General features: G+C 46.6%; 1 protein-coding gene across 1 annotated transcript; it reads left to right on the plus strand.

The window, feature by feature from the left end:
• The first annotated feature begins 740 nt into the window (after positions 1 to 740).
• On the plus strand, positions 741 to 26,339 carry LOC149328885 (uncharacterized). The gene is made up of 5 exons (XM_089559128.1): positions 741 to 814; positions 8,034 to 8,155; positions 17,581 to 17,688; positions 22,133 to 22,240; positions 26,209 to 26,339. The coding sequence occupies exons 1-5, from the start codon at positions 741 to 743 to the stop codon at positions 26,337 to 26,339; spliced, it is 543 nt and encodes a 180-aa protein (XP_089415254.1).
• Positions 26,340 to 27,418: the final 1,079 nt, after the last annotated feature.

Raw genomic sequence — 27,418 nt, forward strand, 5'->3', positions numbered from 1 at the left:
CCCGCGTCTTTCGGGCCAGCAGCCGAGCACCATATATACTGAGCCACCGCGGCGGTGGTGTAAGTTAAGTGCGCAAAGATGAAGACAATTGTATTTAGAAACTAAGATGCGGGAAATTAAGTTCATTTTAAGTTGAGAACATGTTTATTTTCGGAGTTTGTTGGCCTTGGAGAAGTTATGTTCGTGTAGACTTTGACGGTTCGAGCGCTGGTCTCCTTAAAAGCGAGAAAGGTTAAGCGATATGTAAGAAAGGTGCCGCTGAAGCAAAAAGTTATTTAGTTGACGCCTCTGTGCACACACTCCTCAATGTTTGATACATAATTCTGCACTAGGTTATTTTGGTCCTTACAGTGAGCTTTCAGTTTTGCATGGAAGTGTTTTTAGCGGAATAGTACTTGTAGCCTCGATTTCGGACACAGATCTATGTTTTTTTTGTGAAAAAAAAAGTACCTTTTTTGACTTAAAACGTAAAGGCTAAACTTCCAAAGGCGTAATCATTAAAGAAGCGTGAACAACGTTGCTCATTCTTATATGAAGGAATAAAAGCTGACACATGCACCGGTGATAGAAGTTCATCAGCACTATATAAAAATTCATATGCGTTAGGAAAACAACATATTTCGAAATTGCATTACATCTTAAAGCGTCTCCGCCGTCGAGTAGCGTCTTTTTGAATGCCCGAATATGCTTTTTCAGCGACCAATTTTCCTCCAGTACCCTGACGCTGATAGGAACCTGAGATGATGCGCTTCCTGGCCATAGCGACATCGCTGTTTCTCTACCTTACTATACTACAGTGCGCAGCGCAACAAAAGTAAGGACTGCATTGAAACTTATGAACGCGTATTACATAGAGGGAATCTGACTTCATTTAAGCAAACGGATTCAAAATGACAAATATTGGAGCATGTCAGAGAATAATACATTTTTCGTAAACATCAACAGGTATCAACCTCGCCATAAAACTTTCCCTGCGAAGCATTCTCCGGTCACTATTCCAACATTTTATTATATGTTGTAATCTGTTGAGAATGTTTTTTTTTTTTTCATGAGAACGGAGGCGTGTAACTTTTGTCGATGAATGTCATGGGCTTCCGTGTAGATAAAATGGAATAGTGTTCATTGGTTGAGTGTAATTTCATGCTGTCGTTTTTTGTTCACGGCAGAACATGAAATTGTTAAGGATAGTGTAAACAGCCTTTCATTCACTATATTTGGGCTGCAGTGACCGTTAACGTTCTGGATCGATCCTACCAGAAAATGAGGCTTTGCAGTATATAGCGCGCAATAAATTGTTTTCCGTGTTTACAGCAGCTGCGGTGCGAAGCACGACATACAAGGGACATTCAATAAAGATTTCCCCTGCCCCACTTGCTGTGGACGGAGAGCAGCGAAACTTTGCAGATTTATTAGTCCTTCTCTACATAGGTGTCAGCCAGGGACACACACTTCTGCCATCTTGTTATGCAACTTTAAACACCTCGCTTGTGGAAGTCGACAGGTTGCTCCAAAAGCCATGTTGTGACTTCAGAAATCAGAGTCTCATCATCTGGAAAATGCTTGCCCTTCAAATATGACTTTATTGTTGGAAATAGGTGGAAGTCCGATGGTATGAGGTCGGGTGAATAAGGGGGATGCGGTAGAATTTAAAAGCCGCAGCAGCGTGCTTCCATCTGGGCAACATGTTAGTTGTGAACTGGGGCACTGACTTGCATGCCAAGTTCCTTGCTTTTGATAACCTCCCGAAATTTCCATAGCAGTGAAGCATAGTATGCCCCAGTAATCCAGTAATCGTGGCACCATTTGGTAGAAAATTCATCAAGACTACTCCGTGCTGGTCCCAAAAGACTGTGAGCATGACCTTGGCCGCCGAGGGTTGGGCGCGTGCCTACTTTGGAGGCGGTCAGTCCAAGTGCTTTCATTGCATCGACTGGACTTTAGTCTCCAGATCATAGTGCTGGACGCAGCTTTCAGGCTGTGTAATCAGTCTGTTGAAAAAGTCCTCCTGGTTTCCATGGCACATGGTCAAACGAGCCTGGTAGCATTGGACTCCTTCCTGCTTTTGGAAAAGTGTGAACAGCCGCAGAACCCAGCGAGTGGCTGCCTTTCGCATATGACGGTTGTTCTGGACGATTTTTTCCACGGACCCTACACTAATCGTAACTTTTGGGGCTATGTCTAGAACGGTTGCGCGCCGATTTTCTAAAATGGCAACCTCCACTTGCAGGATGGTGTGTTCATCGATAGTGGAGTGGGGTCGCCCTGCAATCGGAGCCGTTTCCACCAAAGTCCGACCACATTTGAATTGACGATGGCAGTTCTCACTACATCATATAATGGGGAATCCTCCCCATAACTCTTTTTTATCTCATCCAGCATCTGCCTTGGAGTGCGGCCTTTCAAGTACTGGAACTTGATGACTGTTCTGTATTCCACTGCATCCATTGCCACACCTAACATCACTTCCGCACCTGTAAAAGAAAGACCGCTATTAGTTCAGAGTTGCACATTGGCACGTGACCTATAGTGACATAAGTCATTACACGTGCGCAGTTTCAGCATCGTGCAATAATTATAAGTGAGTCAGGGGAAATTTTTGCTGAACGCCCCTTGTAGAGACTTCCACCGCCGTTGCTTTTCCGCTGTTTGCAGGAAATTTCTTCTTTGAAGCGGAGAACAATTCGCTAATTAGAAATTGTCACACAACTACATGCACGGAATCAGCTATCCAGAATTGAGACGGAGATAAACTTTTTATAGTATCACTTTCTTCGGAGGTCCACCTACCTAAGATGCACAGCGGGGAATGCTCTGTCTCGAGCACGGCGGGTAGCAGAATATTTTGGCCTGGAAATGGCAGGAACAACCAGCGATCCCACGAGGCACTAGTTGGTTATCGAACAGGAACTTGGTGTTTGGTTGCGCTTTACAAGACCTTGTGGTAGGAAATCAGTTTGCTAGTGGCCAAAAGATTGGGAATGACCGGGTGCAGCGGTTTCCTTGTCGGCTTTCGGTCGGGTTAGAAGGTATCTGTTTGGAAGGGCCAACACAGGAAAACAAGCTCTTCTTAGGAGTTAGCTGCGGTGTCGGAGGCTTTCGAGCGACTCTCATCGGTTACCCTGCCTAAACACTTTGAATATAATAAGTGCGTGCTCAGGTTGTCCACCGCATTAAAGGTGCACTGAAGAGGATTCTGAACATGTCTTTTTGCCGCGGGAAGTCGATCCACACGTTCCTAGCATTCTTAGAAACAGTGACTTATTGCCCTGTGTGGCCGATTTCCCCAATTAAAACGAATTAACGTCCGGCTCCCGCCTTTTTTTTTTAATTCTGCCTCGTACGGTGGGCGGAGTCGACCAACGCGTGGAGCGCCTTTCACTCAGTCCCGTCGAGGCTTTGCTTTCGCTTTATTTTGTTTTTTAGGTTTCCATGAATGAATAGTCTCATTCGCAGATAATATAGCCGCAAAATAAGCCCGAAGAAATAAAAATACGCGCGGACTATTTGCTACTACGGACTACTACGTATTACTCCGCCGATGGCAGAGCGGCAAGCCGCCACGGGACTGGGTGAAAGGATCTCCGCGCGTTGGTCGACTCCGCCCATCGTACGAGGCAGAATTAAAAAAAAAAGGCGGGAGCCGGATGTTAATTCGATTTAATTGGGGAAATCGGCCACACAGGGCAGTACGCAGTTTCTAAGAAAACTCGGAACGTGTAGATCGAGTTCACGCGGCAAAAAGACAAGTTCAGATTCCTCTTCAGTGCACCTTTAAGGCCTGGTCGCCTAACCGTCCCAGAGGCCAGCCTTTTTTTATCTGCTTATTCAAGAGAGCACTAGAGGGCCCCTACACTTAGACGATGAGGTAGAGCAAGCGCAGGCGGTAAGACCACAATACGTTAGACATGCCGCGGTCTAGCTTAGGATGCTGGCAGTTCCCTTTACGAACCCGCAACGAATTCCTACACGCTTTCTGTGAGTACGTAAGGGTGATTGCTGGCATAGTGGTATTACGGTATTACTTGTCTTCTTGTATTATGCTAAAAGGTCTATGCCTGCAGCTATGATGAGTTTCTCGAATTCCTGGGCGGCGCTGCCGTGTATTTAGATGCCGCCGCGTGCTGGAGAGCTGTCGGCCATGGCGACCGCAGGTGTTAAAGCTTATATGCTACGAGCGCTACTCGTCGCCAGTGAGCTGCACGCCAGCGCAGTGCAAGACCGCGATGACCATCGGACAGCTGAGGTCATCGGCGACGTCGGAAACTTCACAAGAGCATTTAATGACCCGTTCTAAAGTGCCGCTGATTCCAACGCAAGCCAAATACCCCAGTTGACCGCAGCGGTGGCTTAGTCGTTTGAGCATCCGCCTCGCTTGCGGGAGGTCCGGTGTTTGATCCTCAGAGTCGCCGGGGAACCCAACAGTGATACAATGCGTGCAAGCTTTCGTCTGCATGGTGCTCAGCTTATTTAGGGTGAAATGGAAAAAGCGCAACTTGCGCAGCAGCCCAAACCTACTTTCATGCCTGTTCCTGCATCTATCCTCTCCGCTCGCTTTAGTGTTGTTCATCCCTGTCACCGTGACGAGCACACCCCAAAGCAACATACGCGTAACAACGCAATGGCAAGCCTAGCAAGTGGAAGCAAGTGGAGATTAGCGGCGAAAACACAGAGCTCATTCCACGCTTTGTACAGCGAAGTCCGTACCGCCTGACTAATGCAGATTTCGCGTTTCGGGTAGAAGAAACATTTTACCTATATATTTATGATTATGTTTCGCAGAAATAGCTTCATGCATGCTCGCAGGCGTGCGCATCTGCACCGGATGTCTATAGCATGCTGCGTCGGCCCGCAGTTTCTAATGGTCACTTGTGTAAAAAAAAAAAAAAAGTTGTAGGGTTGCAATGTAAAACAAAGTTGTCCTGCGAAAGCGTGTGTTTAGCCTGGTTGGGTGGTTTTGTTTTGCTCGGTCGTAGGCGCGTCTGGAAGCGATATTACGTTGAGGTTAAGCTCTGTTCGAGGTTAAGCTGGTCGCGCCTGTTCGCGCCGCAGATAGAAGCTGATGAAGACGACGATGATCAACTGACAGCAAGAGTATGTTGCAGGTTAACATGAGGCGTGATGAACTGTGGAGATAGCATTGTGCCCTCGTGCAGTGGCCAGCGAAGCTGATCTGTTCCCGCCGCCGTGTGTTTGAAACCAAATGGCGGTAATATTTGCTTTATTTATGCCCCCTTATGCAATATTTATGCCCCCTAAAGGTTAGGGACGCCATAAGATTTTTGGTTGGGTATGACTTCCTTGTAGTAGTGCTTTCGCAATAAAATAATACGACTTATACCAACAATCTTAGCATTTTGGCCTAACGTCTCCAGGATGATAATCATGCTGTCGACTAGTGCCGAACTCCTGAAGCAGCATACTAGGACGTTACCGTGGCTTTCCGTAACTTTGATTCGGTTCCACATCCCTTTGCAACAAGTATTCACTTTCTAAGTAGATTTTTGTAAAGGAAAATAGGCGTTAGAATATGGTAAATACGATGCTCACCAAACAGTAAAAACTATTATGGACTCTAGAGGTTTCAGCGTATTAGTGGCCCGAGGAGAATGTGCAGCGTTGTGGCACCTGCCATGCACCCTGATATCATGGAAGCGTTTTTGTATAGCACGCAGCGCCACGCCCGCCTTGTCTGGCGTAGCGGTTGAGCATCTATACACTGTTTCATGCATCAGGTGCAATGCTGTTAAGAATATCGATATTGTTTGCGTTGCCTACATCTGCGATAAGAAGTAGGGCGTTCCTTGTGGTGAGAGAAAAATAATGAATGCTTTGCGTGCAGGCCTAATAGGTGATAAGTTTGCTCTGAACTTTATTAAATGCGCTCTTATTGCTGACGACAGCCTGTCGCTTTCTCGTGTCTCTGATGACTCGGCCCCTATAGAAACGCGGATTACCATGCCTGATTTTATTTTTTCATCCGGACTACTTCCTTACCTTTCAGAGCGTTGCACGTGATGTATGAAACGAAGGCTGCGAGCGGGAAGTTCTGTTTGCAGTCGATATCTATCTGACTGCATGTTTCGTGGTAATGGTGAGACGTGGGTCCGGGCCCACTCGTCAAAGATTTTGCGTTGTTGTAGGGGGTCGTCTCGGTCGCCAAGTAGTCTAAGTGAGCGTCTGCATTGCTGCGTTGAAGGGCTTTGCACAGATAATTTAATTCTTTTCCGTTTCATATTTCATCGAACATATTGCCTATGCCAAAGGAGAGGAGTTTAGCTGCGTCGGCTTTTGCAGTGTCATTGACGATCGCCGCCTCCATTTCACTCTCCTCTTCTTGGGAAAGGTTGTTTTGTAGCAGGAACCAGGTAAAACTATCCGATGATGTTTTCGTTTCCCGATATCTGCCTCTTGAATTCCGCGTCGTCTATTAGACACGACTACTAACGTGGTCACACCTGTGTATGAGGATCAATAGACGCTGTAACCTTGAAATTTACTCCGGTGTTGTGCTGGATGTAGATTTCTACGGCGCAGATCCTATGCTCGTAGGGGATCGATTGTTTGCTGAGGAGTGCCGGAGATGGGGGGGGGGGGGGGTTAAATGTAGCCCATGCGCTGTGTGTAGCGCCCAAAGCCTGCCGGAGTCCTTCCTTCGTCAGAGCCTGTCGTGATAGAGGGCTTGCAAAGCATGCACAATTTACTGTTCCGGTTCGCTAATACAAAGTTACAGTCCTCTGATAGCCCAGAATGCGGAATGCTTTGTTCCTGATTCCCATTGTTTTATTTTCTTGCGGACACTTTTACAGGGAAAACGCACTTTTGTGGCTCGAAAATAGTGTGCATTGACATAAAGGAGGCACTCGTTTGAGAGCTTGCTAATCACGAAAGAAGATCTCGATGAGCGCTTTTGTGGGCAACTTGTTCTCCCAGTATTTAACTAAAGCATAGCTGCAAACCTATTAAACAGAATATAGCTATAGCCAGATACAACTCAAGAACCAAGCGGAAAATATCCCACTAAAGAGGACCTCCAGCTAATGGCGTCAGCCGATTTCTATGACACAGCGGTTAATACGGTTAAGCGGCAGTTATTCCACATTCATCTGCCACTCAGATCGATTTCATACTAGCCCACACTAGGGGATCGGCCAAGGGAGAGGGGGGCGCAGTGGTACAGGGGAGAATCGGTCAACGCCATTGGCTGGAGGGGTTCCTTTCCAGGCGGGTCTGCCGCTTTGTTCCTGAGTTTTATCCGCCTACTGCAGGCTTCATTTTCTGTTGCAAGAGGCGCTTGCTGCAGTGCATAAGAAAAACTACCTAAGCACTATTTGGCAGTTGAGATTATAACAGAGTGGCGTTAGGATGTCACATGAATGTATTGAGTGGTGTTAGGGGTTTAGGCAGGTAAAACCATCCTCACAGGTTAAACCATCTGGTCAGCAAATGACTTGTCTGAATGTAACCTGCTAACGTGATTCGTTATCGAGTTCTTTGGGAGCAAAGCTACAAAATTCCTCCGAAAACTTCGCGTGGAACCCTGATGCGTTATTGAACGTGAGTCGACTGTGTGTCAGAAATAGTGTTCGGAATATGCAGTAAAGAAAAAATAACAAAATGCTCAGCGCTTATTTTCTCTAAGAGAAAAGGCATTGTGAATGGTTTGTTTTTTGTTCCATGCGGTAAATACGCTCGCGAAGCCATAGTGTGAAAAATAAGGCCTAAGGCAAAACGAAGGAAATAGCTTTGAGATGATCAAAATCATCTTCATTTAGGCAACCTGAAAAGATAATGTCCTATTTCTAGCAGCGCCCCAAAGGTTCCCATGTAAAGCGACTGTAGATGGCAAGGCCGTGTACTCGGAGTTTCTGCGTCTTTCTGTCTTTGTGCGCGTGTACCTACGAGATGAAAGATAAATTGTAGACAGGCTGTTTTATTATTTCATGGGCGAGACACCATGACATACCGCAAGTTGGCCAGTACTTATGCATGTATGAAATAAACAAGTGGTTATTGCCGTTTTCTTATCATTTCAGCGCCTCTGGTACTTGCGACGTGAAAGAGTGCACCGGAAAGTGTACGGACGCGTACGGAAAAACGTATATAGATGTCACCGGGAAATGCGAAAATGCCAAGTGCATCTGCCATTTTCATACGCGTACGTATACTAACTAAACATAAGCTGCAAAACTGCATAATTCCGTTCCAGTGGTACATCAATCTGCGTTCTTATCAACGCAACACAGGAACTTGATGACGATCCAAGATTTTCGCCTTATCTGAGGCAGCTCACATACAGTTATTGAACGGTCAACTGAACTTAGAAAACGCAGAGTTGGAATAAAATACGTATTCACTTTAGCAGCCATTGCAAGCTGTTACCTTTAATTTTATTTACCTTGACACGCACTCAACTGACTGTTCAACCAATAAGTGTTTCAATACCGCTATTTTTTGTTCTTGCATGTACCCGCTCCCTGGAGATCGTTTATAGGCATTGGAACTTGTACCTGCCAGGAAGCTGTAACACTAGCAAGCTTTCGTGCAGTAATCATGCACTACATATAGGGGTTCGCTGTAATTTGGGTTAAAACCCCGGGCGCTCATTGCATTTCACAACAACGTAATTTAAATTTGTGCATAAAACCGGCTTGCAAAGATGAAAACTAACATGTCAATATAAGGATAAAGAATACAGCAAAGAACTGAGTCAAACCAGCATGATTTGTCTGGTGCAGCTTAGTTTTGATTAGTTAACGACCCGCACATGAGACAGGGATCGTTGCTTATCAAGCATAGAATACGCGTATTTAGAGCTTACCCACGATGCAACACCTCTGTTAACCATTTGTGGGGCAACGGGACACATACGTCCCACTTTGTTCCCCATGCAAAAAAACTCCTGAAAGGCAGTGAGACTCAGCAGTCCCACTTATGTTGTTCTCCCGCCTGCATTAAGGCTTCAATGATTTGTTCAATAATAGCCGCCGCGGCCACTCAGTGGCTATGGCGATTACCTGCTGAAGCGAAAAAAGCGGGTTCGATCCCGTCCGCGGCAGTCGAATTCAGATGGAGGCGATATTCTATAGGCCTGTGTACTGTGCGTTGTCAATGCACGTGAAAAAACACCAGGCGGTTGACATTCCGGAGCCCTTCACTACGGCATCCGACATAACCTGAGTCGCTTTGGGACGTTAAACACCCAATAAACCAAACGATTTGTTTAATACTAGTTCAGCCTCGTTCACTATATGAGGTACCGAGTTAAGACTGTAAAGAGGAAGATCATCAGCAGTCAGAGCAGCAGAACCGAGGCGAGGCGCGAGACGAGAAGACGACGATCGGCAGCTGAAGTAGCAGAGCTGACGCGCGGCGCGAGACGAGAGCGTGAACTGTTCCGGGTCCGGACCTGTCCTTGCTCGCTCTAACCGGCCTTCACAACTGTCAATAAAGGCCGTTACATCTTGGTGGAGGCTGCGGGATTCCGTCCTGGAGCTACGCAACCGGACCATCGCTACCCCCATGCCTGCCAACGCCAACCAGCCAGCCGGCTCTTCGCCGGCACCCGTTGCTTGCCATGGTGCGCTCCGCCAGCGCGACCCGGCCGTCTTCAGCGGCACGGACGACAACGACGTGGATGACTGGCTGTCATCTTACGACAGGGTGAGCGCTCATAACCGATGGGACGACAGTATGAAGCTTACCAACGTAATCTTCTACCTGACCGGCGTTGCCCACCTTTGGTTCCAAAACCACGAATCGGACTTCACCACTTGGACCGAATTCAAAACCAGCTTCTCTGACATCTTCGGCCGTCCGGCGGTACGCAAACTTCGCGCCGAGCAGCGTCTTCGCGTTCGTGCACAGCAGAGCGGTGAATCATACACTAGCTACATCGAAGACGTCGTCAATCTCTGCAAGCGTGTCAATGCGTCCATGGCAGAGGCCGATAAAGTTAAACACGTCCTTAAAGGAATCGAAGACGACGCTTTCAATATGCTTGTGGGCAAGAACGTCACCTCTGTTACCGATATATTCGACCACTGCCAAAGCTACGATGAGCTTCGCCGACAGCGCGTTTTCACTCGGCAGCCGTCTCCACAGACAGACACAGTTACTAGCATCAGCATGACGACAGAAGACAGCTCGCTACTGCTCCAGATCAAGCAGTTTGTCCGTGAGGAGGTTGCGCGGCAGCTGTCGCTTCTTCCTGCTGTTCCGAGTCCTTCTAACCTAACTCCGACACTTCAGCACGTCATTCGGGAGCAAGTGTCCGAAGCCCTGCCATCGGTTTCCTCTTCGCCTCCCGTCGCTGCGCCACTTACCTACGCCGAAGCCGTCAGGCGTCCCCGGCCAGAAACGTTCGTTTCGTACCAGCATCCACCGCAGTCGACACCATTTCGTCCTGCCCGGCCACCACCGCAACGTTTCCGTCCATGGCGGACACCGGACAACTTCCCCATTTGTTATGCCTGTGGCATTCCTGGTCACGTGATGCGTCACTGCCGCCGCCGAGTGTTGTCCCCTGCTGCCGATCCCGACCCTCGAGGTTACGCCTACGCCCCTCCCCAGCCTTTTCACCGCACTATGCCTTCTGAGACCACTGCTTCCTCCGATCTCAGCCCGTCTATTCGCCGCCGTTCTCCATCTCCGCGTCGCCGCTCGGTTTCCCCGATACGCCGTCGTCCCTCTTCCCCTTCGGAAAACTAGTGCCCGCAGTTCCGGAGGCAAGAACTGCGTGCTCGTCGCCAAGCTCAAGACCTCGACTTTCTCCGACAAATTTGATCGCGGTTTCTGTGGAGGGCACCGATGCTTTCGCGCTTGTTGACACCGGTGCTGCTGTATCTGTACTCAGTGAGAAATTGTGCCGCCAGTTACGAAAAGTGATGACTCCGCTATATGGTTTTATGCTTCGCGCCGCTAATTCGCAAATTATCGCGCCTTTGGGGGCATGTACAGCCCGAGTTACTATTCAGGACGTTCTGTATATTGTTGAATTCATCGTCTTCCCATCGCCGTCTCACGACGTCATCTTAGGCTGGGACTTTCTCTCCCAACATGACGCTGTCATCGACTGCACTCGTTCCGAAGTCGCCCTTCTTCCATTCGGCGACGACTCGGTGAACGCTTCCACTAACTTGTGCTCCAAGCTGACTGTGGCTGATGACGCCATGATCCCGCCGTGCTCTGCTGTGCTCGTCTCTGTTCATTGCGACTCTGCATCCAACGGCCCTGTCATCTTCATCCCGTCCGACTCCTTCGCTTCTCGCCACTGCCTACCCCTGCCATTCGCCGTGCTTACCGTCTCAGCCGGCTGCAGCGCCTTGCCCCTGACGAATCCATTCCTGTGCCCCTCCACTCTTCTTCGCGGTGAATGCTTGGGATATGTCCAGCCCTTCGCCTCCGTCGTCACCTGGGACCCTTCTGAGGACGACTCCTGCCGCCTGCAAGTGTCGTCACTTACTTCTTCCCCACCGTCTCCTGATCCCGCTCCCGAGGCCGTCTTCGCGGGCTCAGTCGACGCGAATCTTTCGCCACCGGAGAAGACCCAGCTTGCGACCCTGCTAGATACGTTTCGGTCATCGTTTGACTTCTCTCACCACCGTTTGGGCCGCACTTCAGCTGTTACCCATCGGATCGACACAGGCGCCCATTCGCCGTTGCGCCAACGCCCATATCGCGTCTCGGCCACCGAACGCCAGGTTATCGACACCCAGGTGAATGATATGCTGCAGCGTGGCCTCATACAACCATCACACAGTCCTTGGGCTTCCCCCGTCGTCCTTGTCACCAAGAAAGACGGCTCTATCCGCTTTTTCGTTGACTACCGGCGCCTCAACAAAATCACCCGAAAAGACGTCTATCCGCTGCCCCGCATTGACGACGCACTTGACTGCCTGCAGGGAGCTGAGTTCTTTTCATCGTTAGATCTCCGTTCGGGGTATTGGCAAGTCCCGATGGCCGACGATGACCGCCCTAAGACAGCCTTTGTGACGCCTGACGGGCTGTATGAATTCAACGTCATGCCCTTCGGACTATGCAATGCCCCTGCCACTTTTGAGCGAATGATGGACACCATACTGCGCGGCCTGAAATGGAAAACCTGCTTATGTTACTTAGACGATATCATTGTTTTCTCCCCAGATTTCCAGACGCACCTCGTTCGCCTCGAGCACGTTTTGAGATGCCTCGCGGCAGCCGGGCTTCAACTCAATTTAAAGAAATGTCGCTTTGCTGCTCGCCAGTTGACGATTTTGGGCCACGTCGTGTCAAAAGAGGGTGTTCCTCCTGACCCAGCAAAGCTTCGTGCTGTCTCTGAGTTCCCGAAGCCCTCTACGATGAAGGAACTTCGCAGATTCATCGGCTTATGTTCTTACTTCCGACGCTTTATCCGAAATTTCGCTTCTATCATCGCACCTCTGACTGGCCTTCTTCGTGGCTGTAGCGACTTATCAAGCTGGAGTCCTGCCTGTGACGAAGCGTTCACCACGTTGCGCCGTCTACTTACTTCTCCACCCGTACTGCGCCACTTTGACCCTGATTCTCCAACTGAAATCCACACAGATGCCAGTGGCGTTGGTATCGGTGCTGTTCTTGCTCAACGGAAACCGGGCTGTGCGGAGTATGTTGTTGCATACGCGAGCCGCACCCTGACGAAGTCAGAGCAAAACTACTCCGTCACTGAAAAAGAGTGCTTGGCAATCGTTTGGGCAATCGGGAAATTTCGACCTTACGTATACGGCCGGCCTTTCGCGGTCGTCACGGACCATCATTCCCTTTGTTGGCTGTCCTCCCTAAAAGACCCAAATGGCCGCCTCGCCCGATGGGCCTTACGCCTTCAGGAGTACGATATTCGTGTGATCTATCGCTCTGGCAGGAAGCATAACGACGCCGACGCTTTGTCTCGTTCACCTCTAGCCAATGAATGTGCCTCTCCTCCCGCCATCGACTGCGCCCCCTTGTCATTGGACGATATGCCCAACGAGCAGTCCAAGGACCCGTGGATCACTTCTCTTGTACGTTATCTTTCAGACCGTTCTGTCGTGTCGGTACCGCGTGCAATCCGCCGTCAGGCTGCCCACTTCACTATTCATGATGGGATTTTGTACCGCCGAAATTATCTCCCTGATGGCCGCAAATGGCTCCTAGTGATCCCTGGACATTTACGCTCAGAAATATGCGCAGCCTTTCATAGCGACCCGCAAGCTGGTCACGGCGGTGCTTTCAAGACCTACAACCGGCTTCGCCTCCGCTATTACTGGCGCGGCATGTACAACTACGTTCGAAAATTCGTCCGTTCCTGCCCCGATTGCCAGCGCCGCAAGCTCGGTCATCATCATTCGACCGGCCCTCTGCAGCCTTTGCCTTGCCCATCCAGGCCATTTGACCGAGTTGGCATTGACCTGTATGGACCCCTTCCGTACACTGCTGCAGGAAACCGCTGGGTTATCGTCGCTGTAGACCACCTGACACGGTACGCTGAAACAGCCGCCCTCCCAGCTGCTACAGCGCGGGATGTTGCCACCTTCCTCTTGCACCATTTCATACTTCGGCACGGAGCACCGCGTGAACTGTTGAGCGACCGTGGGCGGGTGTTTCTGTCAGACGTCGTTTCATCTCTCCTGCAGCAATGCAACATTACTCGCCGCACCACTACTGCCTATCATCCCCAGACGAACGGCTTGACTGAACGTTTCAATCGAACATTAGGTGACATGTTGTCAATGTACGTGGCGGCCGACCATACTAACTGGGACGTCGTCCTCCCCTTCGTCACGTATGCCTACAACACCGCTACGCAGAGCACTACTGGTTTCTCACCATTCTTCCTTCTGTACGGCCGTGAACCGTCCTCGCCGCTCGACACTATTCTTCCTTACCATCCCGATTCGTCAGAAACCACAACCGTATCTGAAGCCTCCAGACACGCTGAAGAGTGCCGCCAGCTCGCCCGGTCATTCACGTCCGACGACCAAGGGCGCCAGAAATACCGCTTGGACCACTCCCATGGCACCGACACTTTTCAGCCGCAATCCCTTGTTTGGCTCCGTGTGCCTTCTGCTGCACCAGGTCTCTCTAGCAAGTTGCTGCCGAACTACCAGGGACCCTACCGCGTCCTTGAGCGCACTTCTCCGGTCACTTACGTAGTTGAGCCCGTGACGCCATCACCCGATCTCCGACGACGTGGGCGCGAGACCGTCCACGTTTCGCGTTTGAAGCCGCACTACGACCCCTGCGTCGTGTTGACCCCCTAAATCGCCAGGATGGCTCTTTTTTCCCCGGGGCCAAATGTAATAGAGGAAGATCATCAGCAGTCAGAGCAGCAGAACCGAGGCGAGGCGCGAGACGAGAAGACGACGATCGGCAGCTGAAGCAGCAGAGCCGACGCGCGGCGCGAGACGAGAGCGTGAACTGTTCCGGGTCCGGACCTGTCCTTGCTCGCTCTAACCGGCCTTCACAACTGTCAATAAAGGCCGTTACAAGACCTTTAAACATTGTTCTTTTTTTCGGGGACGGTGCAAATTTGTGGCTGTGTTTGATCTCTAAAAAAATCTAAATGGTCAGTGAGTGATTATTTTTTTCTGCGTCGAGTGGCACTTCTCTAGATCACAACGAGCACTTGTTCAGAAGATTTAAAATGAAAGATAAACATGGGTTTTTGGTGACAATAAATGCCACAGTAACTGTCTCATATATCTCGATGGACATCGGGAAGGGATAAAGGAGGACGCGAAAGAAAAAAAAAAGACTGAAGGAAAGAGCGATAGATGGAAAGAAAGAAATAAGGGAAGAAAGAGAGAAAAGAAAGAGAGAGGGAAAGAAAGAAAGAAAGAAAGAGAGAAAGAAAGAAGGAAAGAAAGAAAGAAAGAAGGAAAGAAAGAAATGAAGAAAGAAAGAAAGAAATGAAGAAAGAAAGAAAGAAATGAAGAAAGATAGTAAGAAAGAAGGAAAGAAAGAAAGAAAGAAATAAAGAGAGAAAGAGAGAAAGAAAGAAAGAAAGAAAGAAAGAGAGAGAGAAAGAAAGAAAGAAAGAAAGAAAGAAAGAAAGAAAGAAAGAAAGAAAGAAAGAAAGAAAGAAAGAAAGAAAGAAAGAAAGAGAGAAAGAAAGAAGGAACGAGGTGCCGTAGCGGCGGTATCCCGTTTAATTAAGACCACCTGCGGGATTTCTAAAGTGCACGGATATCGCACAGCACACGGACGCCGTTTGCGTTTGGCCTCCACCGAAACGCGGCCGCCGCGGTCGGATTCGCATACGGGTACTTCGGCACAGTAGCCGAGCCTCCTAACCACTGATCTACCGCGGCGCGTTGCAATTAATGAGAGGAAACCACTTTTTTTACCATGCTGAAAATAATTGGACTGGGCATTTAACGACAGAAAATTGAGTGGTAATTCTGAAACCTTGTATGCAGAGTTTGTTCTTGGGCGCCATATCATCAATAGCCAAACATTCAGAACCTCGAGCAGCAAGAAGCGCTTGGAAGGAACATAGAGGGCAAAAAAATGGACAAAACTAGTTGCCTTCTATGGTGAACTTCGGTTCATCGGCAAGGAACACAACCTGTGAAAGTCGAACAAAGGCGTAAACGCAACTGGCTTCGAGAGGGGAGCAGTAGTGCGAACGAGTTCGACAAGAGGCGACAAAGTGGTCACAAGTTTATTAAATGGTTAGAAGGAAGTACCGCGATGAGGAAACCCAATAGATCAGTGGAACATATTTTTCCCATTTTCTTTATGACCCTTTCGTGCCAACGGGACAAATAAAGCTTTGAATAGCTCAACTGCAGCTAGTTCGTTGTTAATTACAAACAACACAAACTTCACAATGACACTGAAAGAAAGACCAGTGTCTCGTCTTCATTTCTGTGTCCTTGTCAAGTTTTGCTGTTTTTTCGTTTGAAATATGTCCCTCTAGTTTCCACCTAACTATTTGTATCAAATTTGTGAAATTTACTGAGAACCATTTCATGCGCCTCACCTGCTTGTGCAAAGAAAAATTTTCCGTCCATTCTTTCAAAAGATATATGTTGTCCCGCAAAAGGGTTATTAACACAAAAATTAAAAAAAAAGGCAAGGCTAAAGGATTGCCCGTGAGGATCGCTCAAGTGCGCGGAGCCTAAACGCAGTTAGCGCTCGATGGCTCCGCCATCTATCATCGTTTGGGCTTAACTACACTGGGCTTAACTACTACTACTACTAGATTGGGCTCAACAGCACTGCTTCGCCTAAAAAGGCTAAAAGTGAACCTGCAAAATTTAAGTCCGCTTAAACTTCGCTGGCCAACTTCAATGGGGCCTTTACTGTCTACTTTTTAAGTGCCGAAAGCGAAACACGAGTGATCCCAGAGCAGTACGCATTTTGACACGTGCTATATGACAATTTTGTTCAAGTCTCGTTTAGTACCAGTCACGATGACCGCCACAATATATGAGGGGTCCAAATCATGACCAGGGTCTAATGGTATCAAATATCTGTGTAGCAGCTACCACACGTTCTATGGCCCTGAACATCAAAAGTTTCGTGAGAAATCTAAATTTTCGGTAGTTCTAAAACATGTACATACAGAAAATTTTGAATACAGGTCGAAAAGGTAGAAATCGCGGTTGGGTTTCAGGTGGGAGAGGTTGTTCAAGAAAAAAACATTTTCATAATAGCTGATTTGTAATATTAAGCATAATTTAAGAATTTGCGGTTAAAAACAAAAATATGCGTCCATAACATATCAGGGGTGGCCTTACAGATGAGGTTTTGCTGTCATGGTAGAATATCAAATTCAACACACCCGTAAAGTCTCTCAAGGAGCTGAGCAGTTTCTACCTATTACAAGAGAAATTATCCACTTTTTTGGGGTGTTTGTCCCCAGTGGCAGTCAGCAGATGGCACCAGGGGTGATGTAAAAGTAAGCGGGGTTGGCTACAAGACTTCAGCAATGCTCTATTTTGTATTTATTTATTTATTTACAAATACTGCAGGCCCTTCTTGGGCCCATGCAGGAGTGGATCCAAAGAAGACAATACAGGGGAACAAGTCAGGTACATATATAATACAAAATAAGAATCCATCATCATAGCGGCATCGTGGTGGTAATGATGCCAATCAGGGAATCGAAAGTAGCGGGTTCAGCACGTAAACAAATATAGTTACAAAAAGTACAGAATGAAAGTCAGTATCATAGCTTTATCACGATGGCATTATTGATTGATAAATCAATGCTATTGACATCCTCTATCAATGATTAAACTGAGTTGCAGTTCACAGCTGTCAAGGGTAGTTTGTTCCAGCTAGATATAGCAGCTGTAAACAAAGAATATTTATGAGCATTAATATGGCTTATGGGTTGATGAAGTGCTTTCTCATGGTTAGTTCTCGAAGAGTGACGAAATGGTTCCTGGAGGTATGTTTCTCTTGATATCTTCAAATCACCATGATAAAGTAAGAACAGAAATTTTAGTCTTCAAGTTGTTCTACGCTGCGCCAAGGTGTGAAGATCTGCTTTGTGAAGTTTCTTCGAAAATTTCCTAAATCTACTGTAACACCACGCAGATCCCCGGGCATCATTACAATGAATCTTATTTTCTGCAGCTTGCAGCGAAAAATCTTGCGCGGAGGTCTGCCAGAGGCAATATAAAGGAAAGCCCGGCCTTTTGTCAAACTGCACAGAAAATGTCTGCTACTGCGGCTACTTCCAAAGTAAGTGGCGTCCTTTTCTTCCCCTCTCTACATATTTATGTGTCCACGAACTTCAGAACGCTTAATGTGTACAAAAAACGCAATGGCAGGTATTTTGAGCCGAGTAAACGTTTTGTTTGCCTGCGAGGCTTTTACCTGTAAAATAAAATCTCCTATAGGTAATAACACTTACCTCAAAATAAACTGAGGATAGCGCGGTGAGCTCTAGAAAGGTTTATGGTTTAGTGGGGTTCAACGTCCCGAAATCCGACTCAGGCTTTGAGGGACACCGTAACGAAGGGGCCCTCAAATGTCAATTATCTGGGGTTCTGTAGCGTGCACTGACATCGCACACTACAGAGGCCTCTTGCATTTTGCCTCCATCGAAAACTCACCGCCGCAAGCGAGATTGAACCCGCGTCTTTCGGGTCACCAGCATAGCGCCACAACCACTGAGCCACCGCGGCTGCAGCTACAGAAAAGAAAATTATAGGGTTACTGTAAGAAACTGTCAAGAGTCACTTCTAAGTTTTTTGAATCTGTCTGCCGGTCTATCTTTTCGCGCAGTTAAATTTTTTATTCAGGATTGTAAGAAACAGCGCAGTGCAAGATGGCGAAGAAAGAAAGGGGAGTGACACAACCGCATTGACATTGGAAACAAGAAATGGGCATAGGCAAGGAAAGGGTACCGATGTTTCTATAAGGTAGACGAGGGGGTTCCTAGAGAAGACGAACGTAGGAGGGAGCGGCAGGTAGTCAGGAGAGGGGATCAGATTTTAAAGTTTGGAGAAATATGGGGCCACATTTGGCCTAAGACACTTTATTAAGGTATATGGGAGGTGCCTATGTTTTGCAGTGGACGCAGTGGAGATGATCCTGATGATACGAATGATGACAAAGTTCCCCAGAAATAAACTGAACACGGCTGTATAGCCACTGGCTCTAAAAGAAGAATAATGCGAATGGTGAGGTGCCAATAATGAAGTGCATCGCAGCGCTCTGTCAACAGCAGGCGACCAGACCTGGCTACTGGCTGCCATTGGCTGTGATCTGTAGCCAATGGTGAGATCCGCTCGCGAACCACCCAATGGCTGGGTCGATTACCGGAAACGCTCTAAAGCCGTAGGTATATCTCAGTGATTGATGGCAGACGACCAAATGGACGCGAATGGAAATTTCACAGCTTACTGATTACGACCCCTGTTTCTTTGCGCACATATTTTGTTGGAATGATTCCAAATATAAGAGGGTTCCAGATATACAATGAAGTATTGAAGAAACAACAGTTTAGATGAAAACGGACATTGAATGTACCTCCATATTTTGTTCTTGTATTCAGGAGCATAGAATTACTGAGATACCGCTCTACAAATACATGAAAAAAGAAAAGACAAAAGCTTTTCAAAGTTCAAAGCTTTTGACGTTTGTGTGGGGTGGGCTGTGGTGGCAGATTTCTCCCACCATTGCGCCCGTGCATGGTTCCTAGAGGTGAGGCTAGCCTCTTCACTTGTAAGTAAGAAATTCCAAGGCACTATTATGATATAACTGGGGAAGTCAACCGTGCTTATGAATTAGACGCCATGCCACACATTGTAATGCACAGTGCCCAAAATACCTTGGAATCGACATCTGTTCGCTACTGCCTGAACAACAAAACCGAAAAAAAGAAATCAAATTACCCATGCCTCCTTTCTTTATTCTGCGAAAACCACGAATGGTACTTCAGAGGCATGGTTCTAATGTAACGGTCTTCTATTTCGCTCGGTTTCTGCTCACCGACTTTTAACTTACCCTAAGGGTTCTAGTCTACAGACATCGGTAGCGGCATTAGGTTCAACAGCACATATCACAAACTTAATCGTTCACTTAAAATCATCGGCTTTATTACGAGGCTGAAATTGTTCCTTGAAACTAAACAAAAAAAAAACAAGCATTCTTTCAGGCTCTCAGCCCCAGTGTATCCGGAAATGATGAGCACAGGCAGTGCGGTACCGCTGTGTAAAGCACGGACGACATCAATTTTGAATCCGTGTCATTGTCATCACGTACGACCTGTGTCCTTTGGAACTATGTCACCGATCGCAACGAACCTAGTGAAAGCTGCAAACTATTTGAACTCGAGGCCGTTACGAATCTTTGAACGTTATTGCCAGGTGAAAACTGGTCAAAAAGCGAAGGTAGCGTTTCGCGATTAATCATGGAATTTTTGCTGGCTTTAACGAAGGAATGGAAAGCTTAATTTTCTAAACATTTTACCATGTGTAAGCAACAGACGCTGATGTATACTTTCTATCTCGCTGTACTAAAGAATTCAAGAAGGCGGAAAATCTTTCGAGCATTTTTCTGAGCCATGCACATTTAGCCAGAAATAACTGGCGAAGTGAAGGGTTAAATGGAGAGACATGGGAGAGGTCTTTGCCCTGCAGTGGGAGTAGTGAGGCTGATGCTGATGATGAATCATCTGATTAACAAGTGAGGAGGTACAACTGAAGGGCTTTGCGCAGGTTATGCTGTTTCCCTTGTGCCTATGTTTTGGGAGTAATTTAACAAAATAGTCTTCCCATCAGTGTTTTCCCGTCAAATATACCCGATGTTATACCTTAAAAACAGGCTTTTCTTATTAGAGAATATGTGCTTGGAAATAATCGACTAGCTACCTTGTACCTGTTGGAGCTAAGAAATTACCTTAGAGTTGTCAATGATTCTAGTCAACTCTCGGGAAGTTTGAGGAATTCATCTGCAATTTTAACTTGGCGTTGGCTACCTTTTAAAATCCATCTGGCAATATTTTTGTGTGAGTTCTGTCACTCTAAAGGCTGCGTGCGACTTTAAATTCAAGAAGTTTTTGCCGGTTGCGAAAAATCAGCAACGCTATTTGCTTACGAAGCAGATACAGGACAATCCATCCGAAATAGTAGGTGCTGCCAGATACCCTGTTCAGTTCTTCCTAGGGCGGCAAAGCTTTTCTGCTTCGCGCCTAAAGGTGCATAGACACCTAATTTTGGTGGCATATTTTCATCTCTATAATGATGCGAAGACATCACTACGCGCGAATTACCATATGCTCTTCGCCTACGGCCACCAAATAATTTCCAATCAAATTTTTCTGTCATGCTCTTTCGGTTTCGGTTTCAACAGCCGAACGATGGCTGTGACGTCAAAGAGAGGTTATAAGTTACGTGGACACGCAAAAACTACGATAAAATCTCTTCATCGTTTTATTTCACTACTGTGTTGAAGCCAGCCTTCCTCAAGAGCCGGAATGACAACGTATCTGGAAGCAGTGATTATATTGCAGTTTTGCACGTCTCACGTGTTCTATAACCTCCCTTTGGCATCGCAGCCACCGTTGGGCCGTTGAAACCGAAAGAGTACGAGAAAGAAATTTGATTGTAAATTATTTAGCGGTAGTAGGAGAATACCACGTTGTAATCCGTGTGCAATAACGCCTTACGCCTCATTACAAAGAAGAAAACACGCCCCCAAACGTTAGGTGTCTATACTCCTTTAACTTGGACACATATGCACATAACAGTAAACGTCAGCGAATTAACAAAGCCTCGCTCATGTAGCTTTTCACTATTTTACAGAGAAAAGAAATAATCTCTTTTGGAGGCACGAACGCGAAATATTGAAATGTAGAGCTCAGCTGAGTGCACGGCTGGGTGCTTATTGGTGCCGTTCCACTATCGCCATCTGCCGAAAACCAAAAGAACTGTAGCCGTTTCGTAAAGTCCCTAATAGATGGCAAAACCGGCTCTAGAAATCTGTTTTTCTCCTGGAGCTTTTTCTGTAGTAATGCGTAATCTTTATAGTTCTAGTTCTTTAGCACCGAGCGAGAAAAAAAAAAGGGACAAATATCACTACTATTCGTACAGCTAGCTCTCCATGCACAATCCCCCATTGTTGAATACCAGGATGTCGCCTCAGAGGTTTCCTTGTTTATAAGCTGAGAAACTGTTTAACCGCGCCGCGAAATCGCGCGGATTGCACCTCGTATGAATTTTAGAGTCATACCGCCTAATGCAGTCATTACCTGTTCGCTCGCGTAGGTTTCCAGGCGACGTGACACTTTGTTGTCATCGGTGCTTTAGGCCACTGAATGTGCAATTTTCAGCACAGTCGATACTAGTACGCGTTTTTCATCATTAAAAGTACATTTGTAATTCTTGTAATTGAACATTGAAGGACATTCTCTCCATGTCAATTACTTTTCGCAGAAATGGATATGTATCTTTATGTGCGCAGGCCTCAAGTCGAATTTTTCTTTGCCGCTTTCCGCTCACCCTGCTTAGGCCTGTGACCACAGACTGCGTAAAATGTTAGTGACAGGTTACTAGCGTCGTGTTGCGCCACGATTGCAAAACTTTTGAGGTACCCTGTATTACTGCAAGTATTATTGCCTTTTAAGTTCATCAGTTGCCCAACGGCGTTTGATACCTACATTCTGCTTGCCCTTTCTTAGCGTGCTTGCTGCCAAGGTGTGCGTATCAGTGTCAGCAACAGTACCCGGACAAGACCAATCTCGAAGCGTTCTGCAAAAACGACGTTTGCCATTGCAAATGGCATTCGTGTAAGTATTTGTCTTATGTTCACTTTTTTACAGCAAGAGCAGTATCCGCGACGTTTTCGTGGGTATCGCGGCAACGTTATTGTGACTGAACATTTTGTAATAGAGACGCCACGAGATCGCCGCTGAATCTGTAAAGCTGTATAGCTTTCCTTTGTAGCCATATGACTGCGCTTGGGTGGATGAAAATGAGTAATTATTCTCTTATTACCAAATGTACTCCACCTTGGGCGATTCCCCTAAACACTTCACAAATACTGTTGCCACTTCGAGTTATTGATCAATTCGCTCTCGCTCTACCATAAGCTTGCCGTCCCGGTTAGCTCATTTGGTACACCGACCGCTCCGGTGAGGCGATGGTCCCTGGTTCCAACCCCGGACCAGGTCGAATTTTCTTTTTTTAAGAATGCTGTATAGCTTTCCTTAGTAGCCGTATGGCTGCTAATGGGTGGATGCAAATGAGTAGGTACTCCCTTAAAACAAAATCTACTCCACCGCAGGGAATTCCCCGAAATATTTGACGAAATCTAAAAAAATTGGCTTCTTTTCGAGGGATCAGCTTTTTTTACTGACCCAGTAAAACAGCATCACGAACTTCTTAACGGGAAAAAAATTTTTTTTCTTAGGTTAGCCTGCTTACGCGTCGTCGCAAGTGATGCTCCTATCAGTGTCTTGCGCTGGACACAGGAACGACAGACTTTTTGCAATGTCAATGTTTAATGCACTCCGGCAGTCCTTGCGACACTGGACATATTTAAATTTCAAATGCCTATTCCTCGGGTTCCTCTCGCAACTCTACTGAACGCTCACCTGTTTGTCTGTCTCCTATTTCATTCTAACTCACGCCTAATGTTCGCTTAAAATTTGTGTCAGGGTTCAATAAGTTTCTGATTCCGGCCAAAGGTTTAAACAAGCGTAGCGCAACCATGCTTGAAAGAGGATGTATGGCGATGATCATAGTAATGGTTTTTGTCGTTCCATTTAGTTTCACGGCAGTAGGCGGAGCCACTTGCCGCTTCATGCAGTTTCTACTACTCCATAGCTGTGAAACCACCTATACCTCCCGTTGGCCACGTATTGCACACGCTAGCTACAATTCCTCCGTCAGTTACGCTAACAGCGGGTGAAGCAGAATACTGGCTGCTTAATCTACACGACGACGGACGACCGAAACACGCGAGTGCTGGGGGTGTTCATATGCTTCACGCACGGACTGTTACAAAATCAGGCCAGCTAGGAGAATGGGGCGTATCTATTGGGTGGCCGCTCTACGCGCAACCGTGAGCCGCGCGCCGCACTTTACTTGGGTTTTCGTACAGACTTTCAGCGCTGTTGTGTCAAGTCAAAGTTGGTCACGCTGTCGGTAAAATGTGCTAACCGCAGCGCGGGTTCGATGTAGAGAGTACAGAACAGATATTTTGCACATTTTTGTTGGCAAATTTTTCCTCTTACTTTGCACCGAAAAGAGATACTACTTCTCAAAATACACTACAGGCTTATGTTGTAGCATTCCGCACAATATAGATAATGTGTGTCGCTGCACCAGAGGGATTAAGATCTCAAATGGCGTAGCTGACATTATCAATGCTTAATTTGTTGCATAATTCAAGCAGTGCATGCACATGCTATCATTCCCTGCTTACTGAGTTCATGCAAATACAGGAGGATAATTCTGTGCACAGAGAGTGCATGCGGTTTGGCGCATGTACGACATACCTTAATCGTAGTAAATTGCAAGAAAATTGTTGGGTATTTTGTAAACATTTATAAATAAACCACTATCACTCAATGACATTCACTGTCCATGGACGCAATATATGTGACACTAATAGAATTCATTCAACATACAGTTGCGCAATCGGTTCCCACCATGTGCCGACTCTTCTGCGAACCAAACCCTTCGGGAACATCAGTGACTAAATCATAGTTCCACGTGGTCCAAATGGCCGGTGTCTCCCGAGAAAGTGTCGGCAGGTAGCGGTTCTTGTATTATCCATATGGGTATCGCTGCACTCTTCGCAATTTCTACGGTCAAGAGCATCAAATCAAACACCGCCGCAGCTCGCGTAGCATCGGCTTCACTAAAGCACGAAGGAGCACGACGCCAACGTGACTTGGACCGGCGCTGAAAAGCAGGCGATAGCGCACGAGCTGACCCGACTGTAGATTTCACGAAACACGCAAATGATGCGCGGCGGTTACAATAGGTGCCCGGGTGAGAAATTCAAAAGGGATATGGAGAGAGATCTTTCCTCTTTCCAGAACCTTCTTGAGTTTCGGTCTTGTTCTTTATTACAGAGGCTAGCGAAAATTCATCCTTCAATTACTTTCATAGCGGACGGGTGCGCGTAACGGCTTCAGCGGAGATTTCTCCAATTAATATGGTAGCTACCCTGTGAAGCGGCTGGGCTAATACAGGTCTCTTTTAACTTAGCTGTCTGATTTTTTTATGCCTTATTAACGAATTCTATGGTTAGCGGTAACCAATAAGGCGACCAGGTGCTGAATCTACTGCCACCAAAGTAAGGCTCGTGATTTGCAGAATCCATGTTTTTCTGCGCATTAATGTGAGAGTACCGTTCTTTCCATTGAGTTTTCTCGACGTGATTTGATAGTATATGTGACGGCTGTGAACAGCTTACAATAATATGTGAAGGCTTTTTCATAAGCATCAGAAGTTCAAGCGCTGACATTTTAGCGCACGCTCCAGCATTTATTTCGGTCTACACTTATGGCTCCGCAAATAACACTGAGTTATTGTGAGCTCCGGATTTTATTTCGGTCTACAGTAATGGCACTGCAAATTACACTCAGTTATTTTGAGGATACTTCCTCCCTCGTGGGTGGTCAAAGCGGCCGTAGGAAACTGAAGAGTCGGGCAAATGTATCACTTCAAATATATTTAAATCTTGTGCAAGTTCGACGTGCCTTGGCAAGATACTAGGGCTCTCAATCTACACTAAACGAATAATGGCGATTTTTTCAAGTGTTCTTTTTGTCGCAGCGACCGCCACATATTGGGCAGGCAAAGTGACGCTTATATTGATTGTGCCGTCCAGGCCTGCTTGAAATTTTTATTTTTCTTGACGGCGATTTCGGGACTCAGTACTTTAAAAGTACGCGAACTTTGTGTTTTTGGACGACTCTCAGACATATACTGACTAGTGTCCCACGGCGAGGCATGACGTTTCCGAGATGACATGGCGAATTCGTTTCCTTGCTCTCTTTGCTAAAATTCCACATAGCGGCAGCACTGAACTGCGAGAAAGGCGTCCTGGGCATACAGTTTTGCGTTTGAAACGTATTTTGTATTAAGTGAATTTTTTGCGTCCACAAGAGGCTCTCAGGATTTAATCACGCAGGCATAAACGCAGCCAGACAGAACAGTGACCGGCAACAGGCAAACTTCCGGCCGACATTTTACTTCATCCTGAATAAAGTTACAAAAATCACGTGCCTTTTCTTCACAAAAGGGAACCTTAATATTTCGCAGAACTAGTCAAGGCAGAAGAGCGACCAAAATACGGAGGACACGAATATTGCAGTAAAGTTAGACTGTAATTATTGGACAAATCATTCAGCTCACGAACAATGATTGAGCTAGAATTTCATCAGGGAAGCGAACATAACCACAAGTTTTTGCTCTTGAAAATGCCATAACTAACATATCATAGCCCTGCTATCTTCTCTGATGAATTGAGTAACAGCGTTGTTCACTACTTTCGCCCTTGCTTCGGTGTTCACATTGATAATTGCGACTGAGCTTTGTGTCGTGTTCCTTCACTCAGCATTCAAGCCGTTAAACATGACCTAACCAGTCCAAGAACAATTGCTCCTGACGAAGCTGTTTTATAATATGAGACGCAACTCTCGCAGAACGAGCTGCTCAGACGCGTGGTAATTATTACGCCTGTTTAGTGCGCAAATAATACTTTAATAAAGGAGTAAATGTTTGCCGTGCTTTATTACAGTCGAACCAGGACAAGGGCAGCCACTAAAATTTCCTGCTGGGCCTTCGGATGTATCCGAGACCAATCTGCTGTCTTTCCGTGCCACCAAGCCGGTCTATCTTGGGGAGCAGGCCATAGAGCTCCATGTATGACAGCCTTCAGCAGAAAAAATGCACACTCATGTTCTTCTCAGCCTCCAAAACTTACTGAATTACTGAATAAAGAATTCTGAGTGCGTGGGCTATTGTGTGCTTTTGTTGTAGAAAACAATGTTACACATCCCGCGGCGATTTGCTGATCACCGTCGAAGAAATCACTACTCTAGGACAACCACTGGTTGCCGTCATACAATGTAGGATAATGCTTCGGTAACTTACCTAAACTGCATGGTGCTGCAGCCTATAGCGAAGCTGCGTCGGACTTTGGTAGCACGGTGCACAGGTCGGATCTACGGGAGCTTTTCTTTGCTGATTGATGAAATAAAGGAGTTGTATTTTTGCTATTATGCAAAGGTTAAAAAATTTGTACGAGGTGTCAAAATTTCGCCTTGCATTGCCTGCTCTATAGCCTTATATCCGGTATTTAACATGCTCAGTTCAGCAGCTGCGAAAGCGAGTGCTCTAATCACCACCTGTTGCAAACACGCAATCAGGGTCGACTGTAGAAAGACTAGTGCTCCTAGATACTGAGACCACGGCCTGGCGTACCTGCAAGTAAAGCACAGAACTAGCTATGACAGTGTCAAAAACAGATTTTTGAAGACTATTGCAAAAAGCGCAGAATGGCATTAATACCATACGAGTAAGTCTTAAGGCTTCTAAGTCAAAGCTTACAATTACAGCGAAAATATTAACAGGCAAACCGTATTTAGGCGCCGTTGTATCTATTCTGCTTGGCATCTCAGAAAATAAAATCAGTTTTCTGAGGCAAGTACAGGCGAATTCTGCTGAGCGCGCTTTAGAATATTTTACAGATTTCATAAGATATGCATTATGAACATATTTGTGATCCAGGTTACACTTGAATAGATAATCGCGCTTTTTCGTGATGCATGTAGTTTACATGAGCAAAATGCTGTAATTGTTGAATTCAGGCCGAATGACCCTCCTTATCCTGGCACTACTCATACTGAATATATTTAGCATAAGACAAATCGATTGCCCGACTGAAGACTGGACATATCAGGAGACATTGCAAGTAGCAATATATGCGTGGGATTTATGTTTGCACC

The sequence above is a fragment of the Amblyomma mixtum genome, chromosome 9 (genome assembly GCF_055824585.1).
Source record: "Amblyomma mixtum isolate Tamu chromosome 9, ASM5582458v1, whole genome shotgun sequence".
NCBI classification, from domain to species: Eukaryota; Metazoa; Arthropoda; class Arachnida; order Ixodida; family Ixodidae; genus Amblyomma; species Amblyomma mixtum.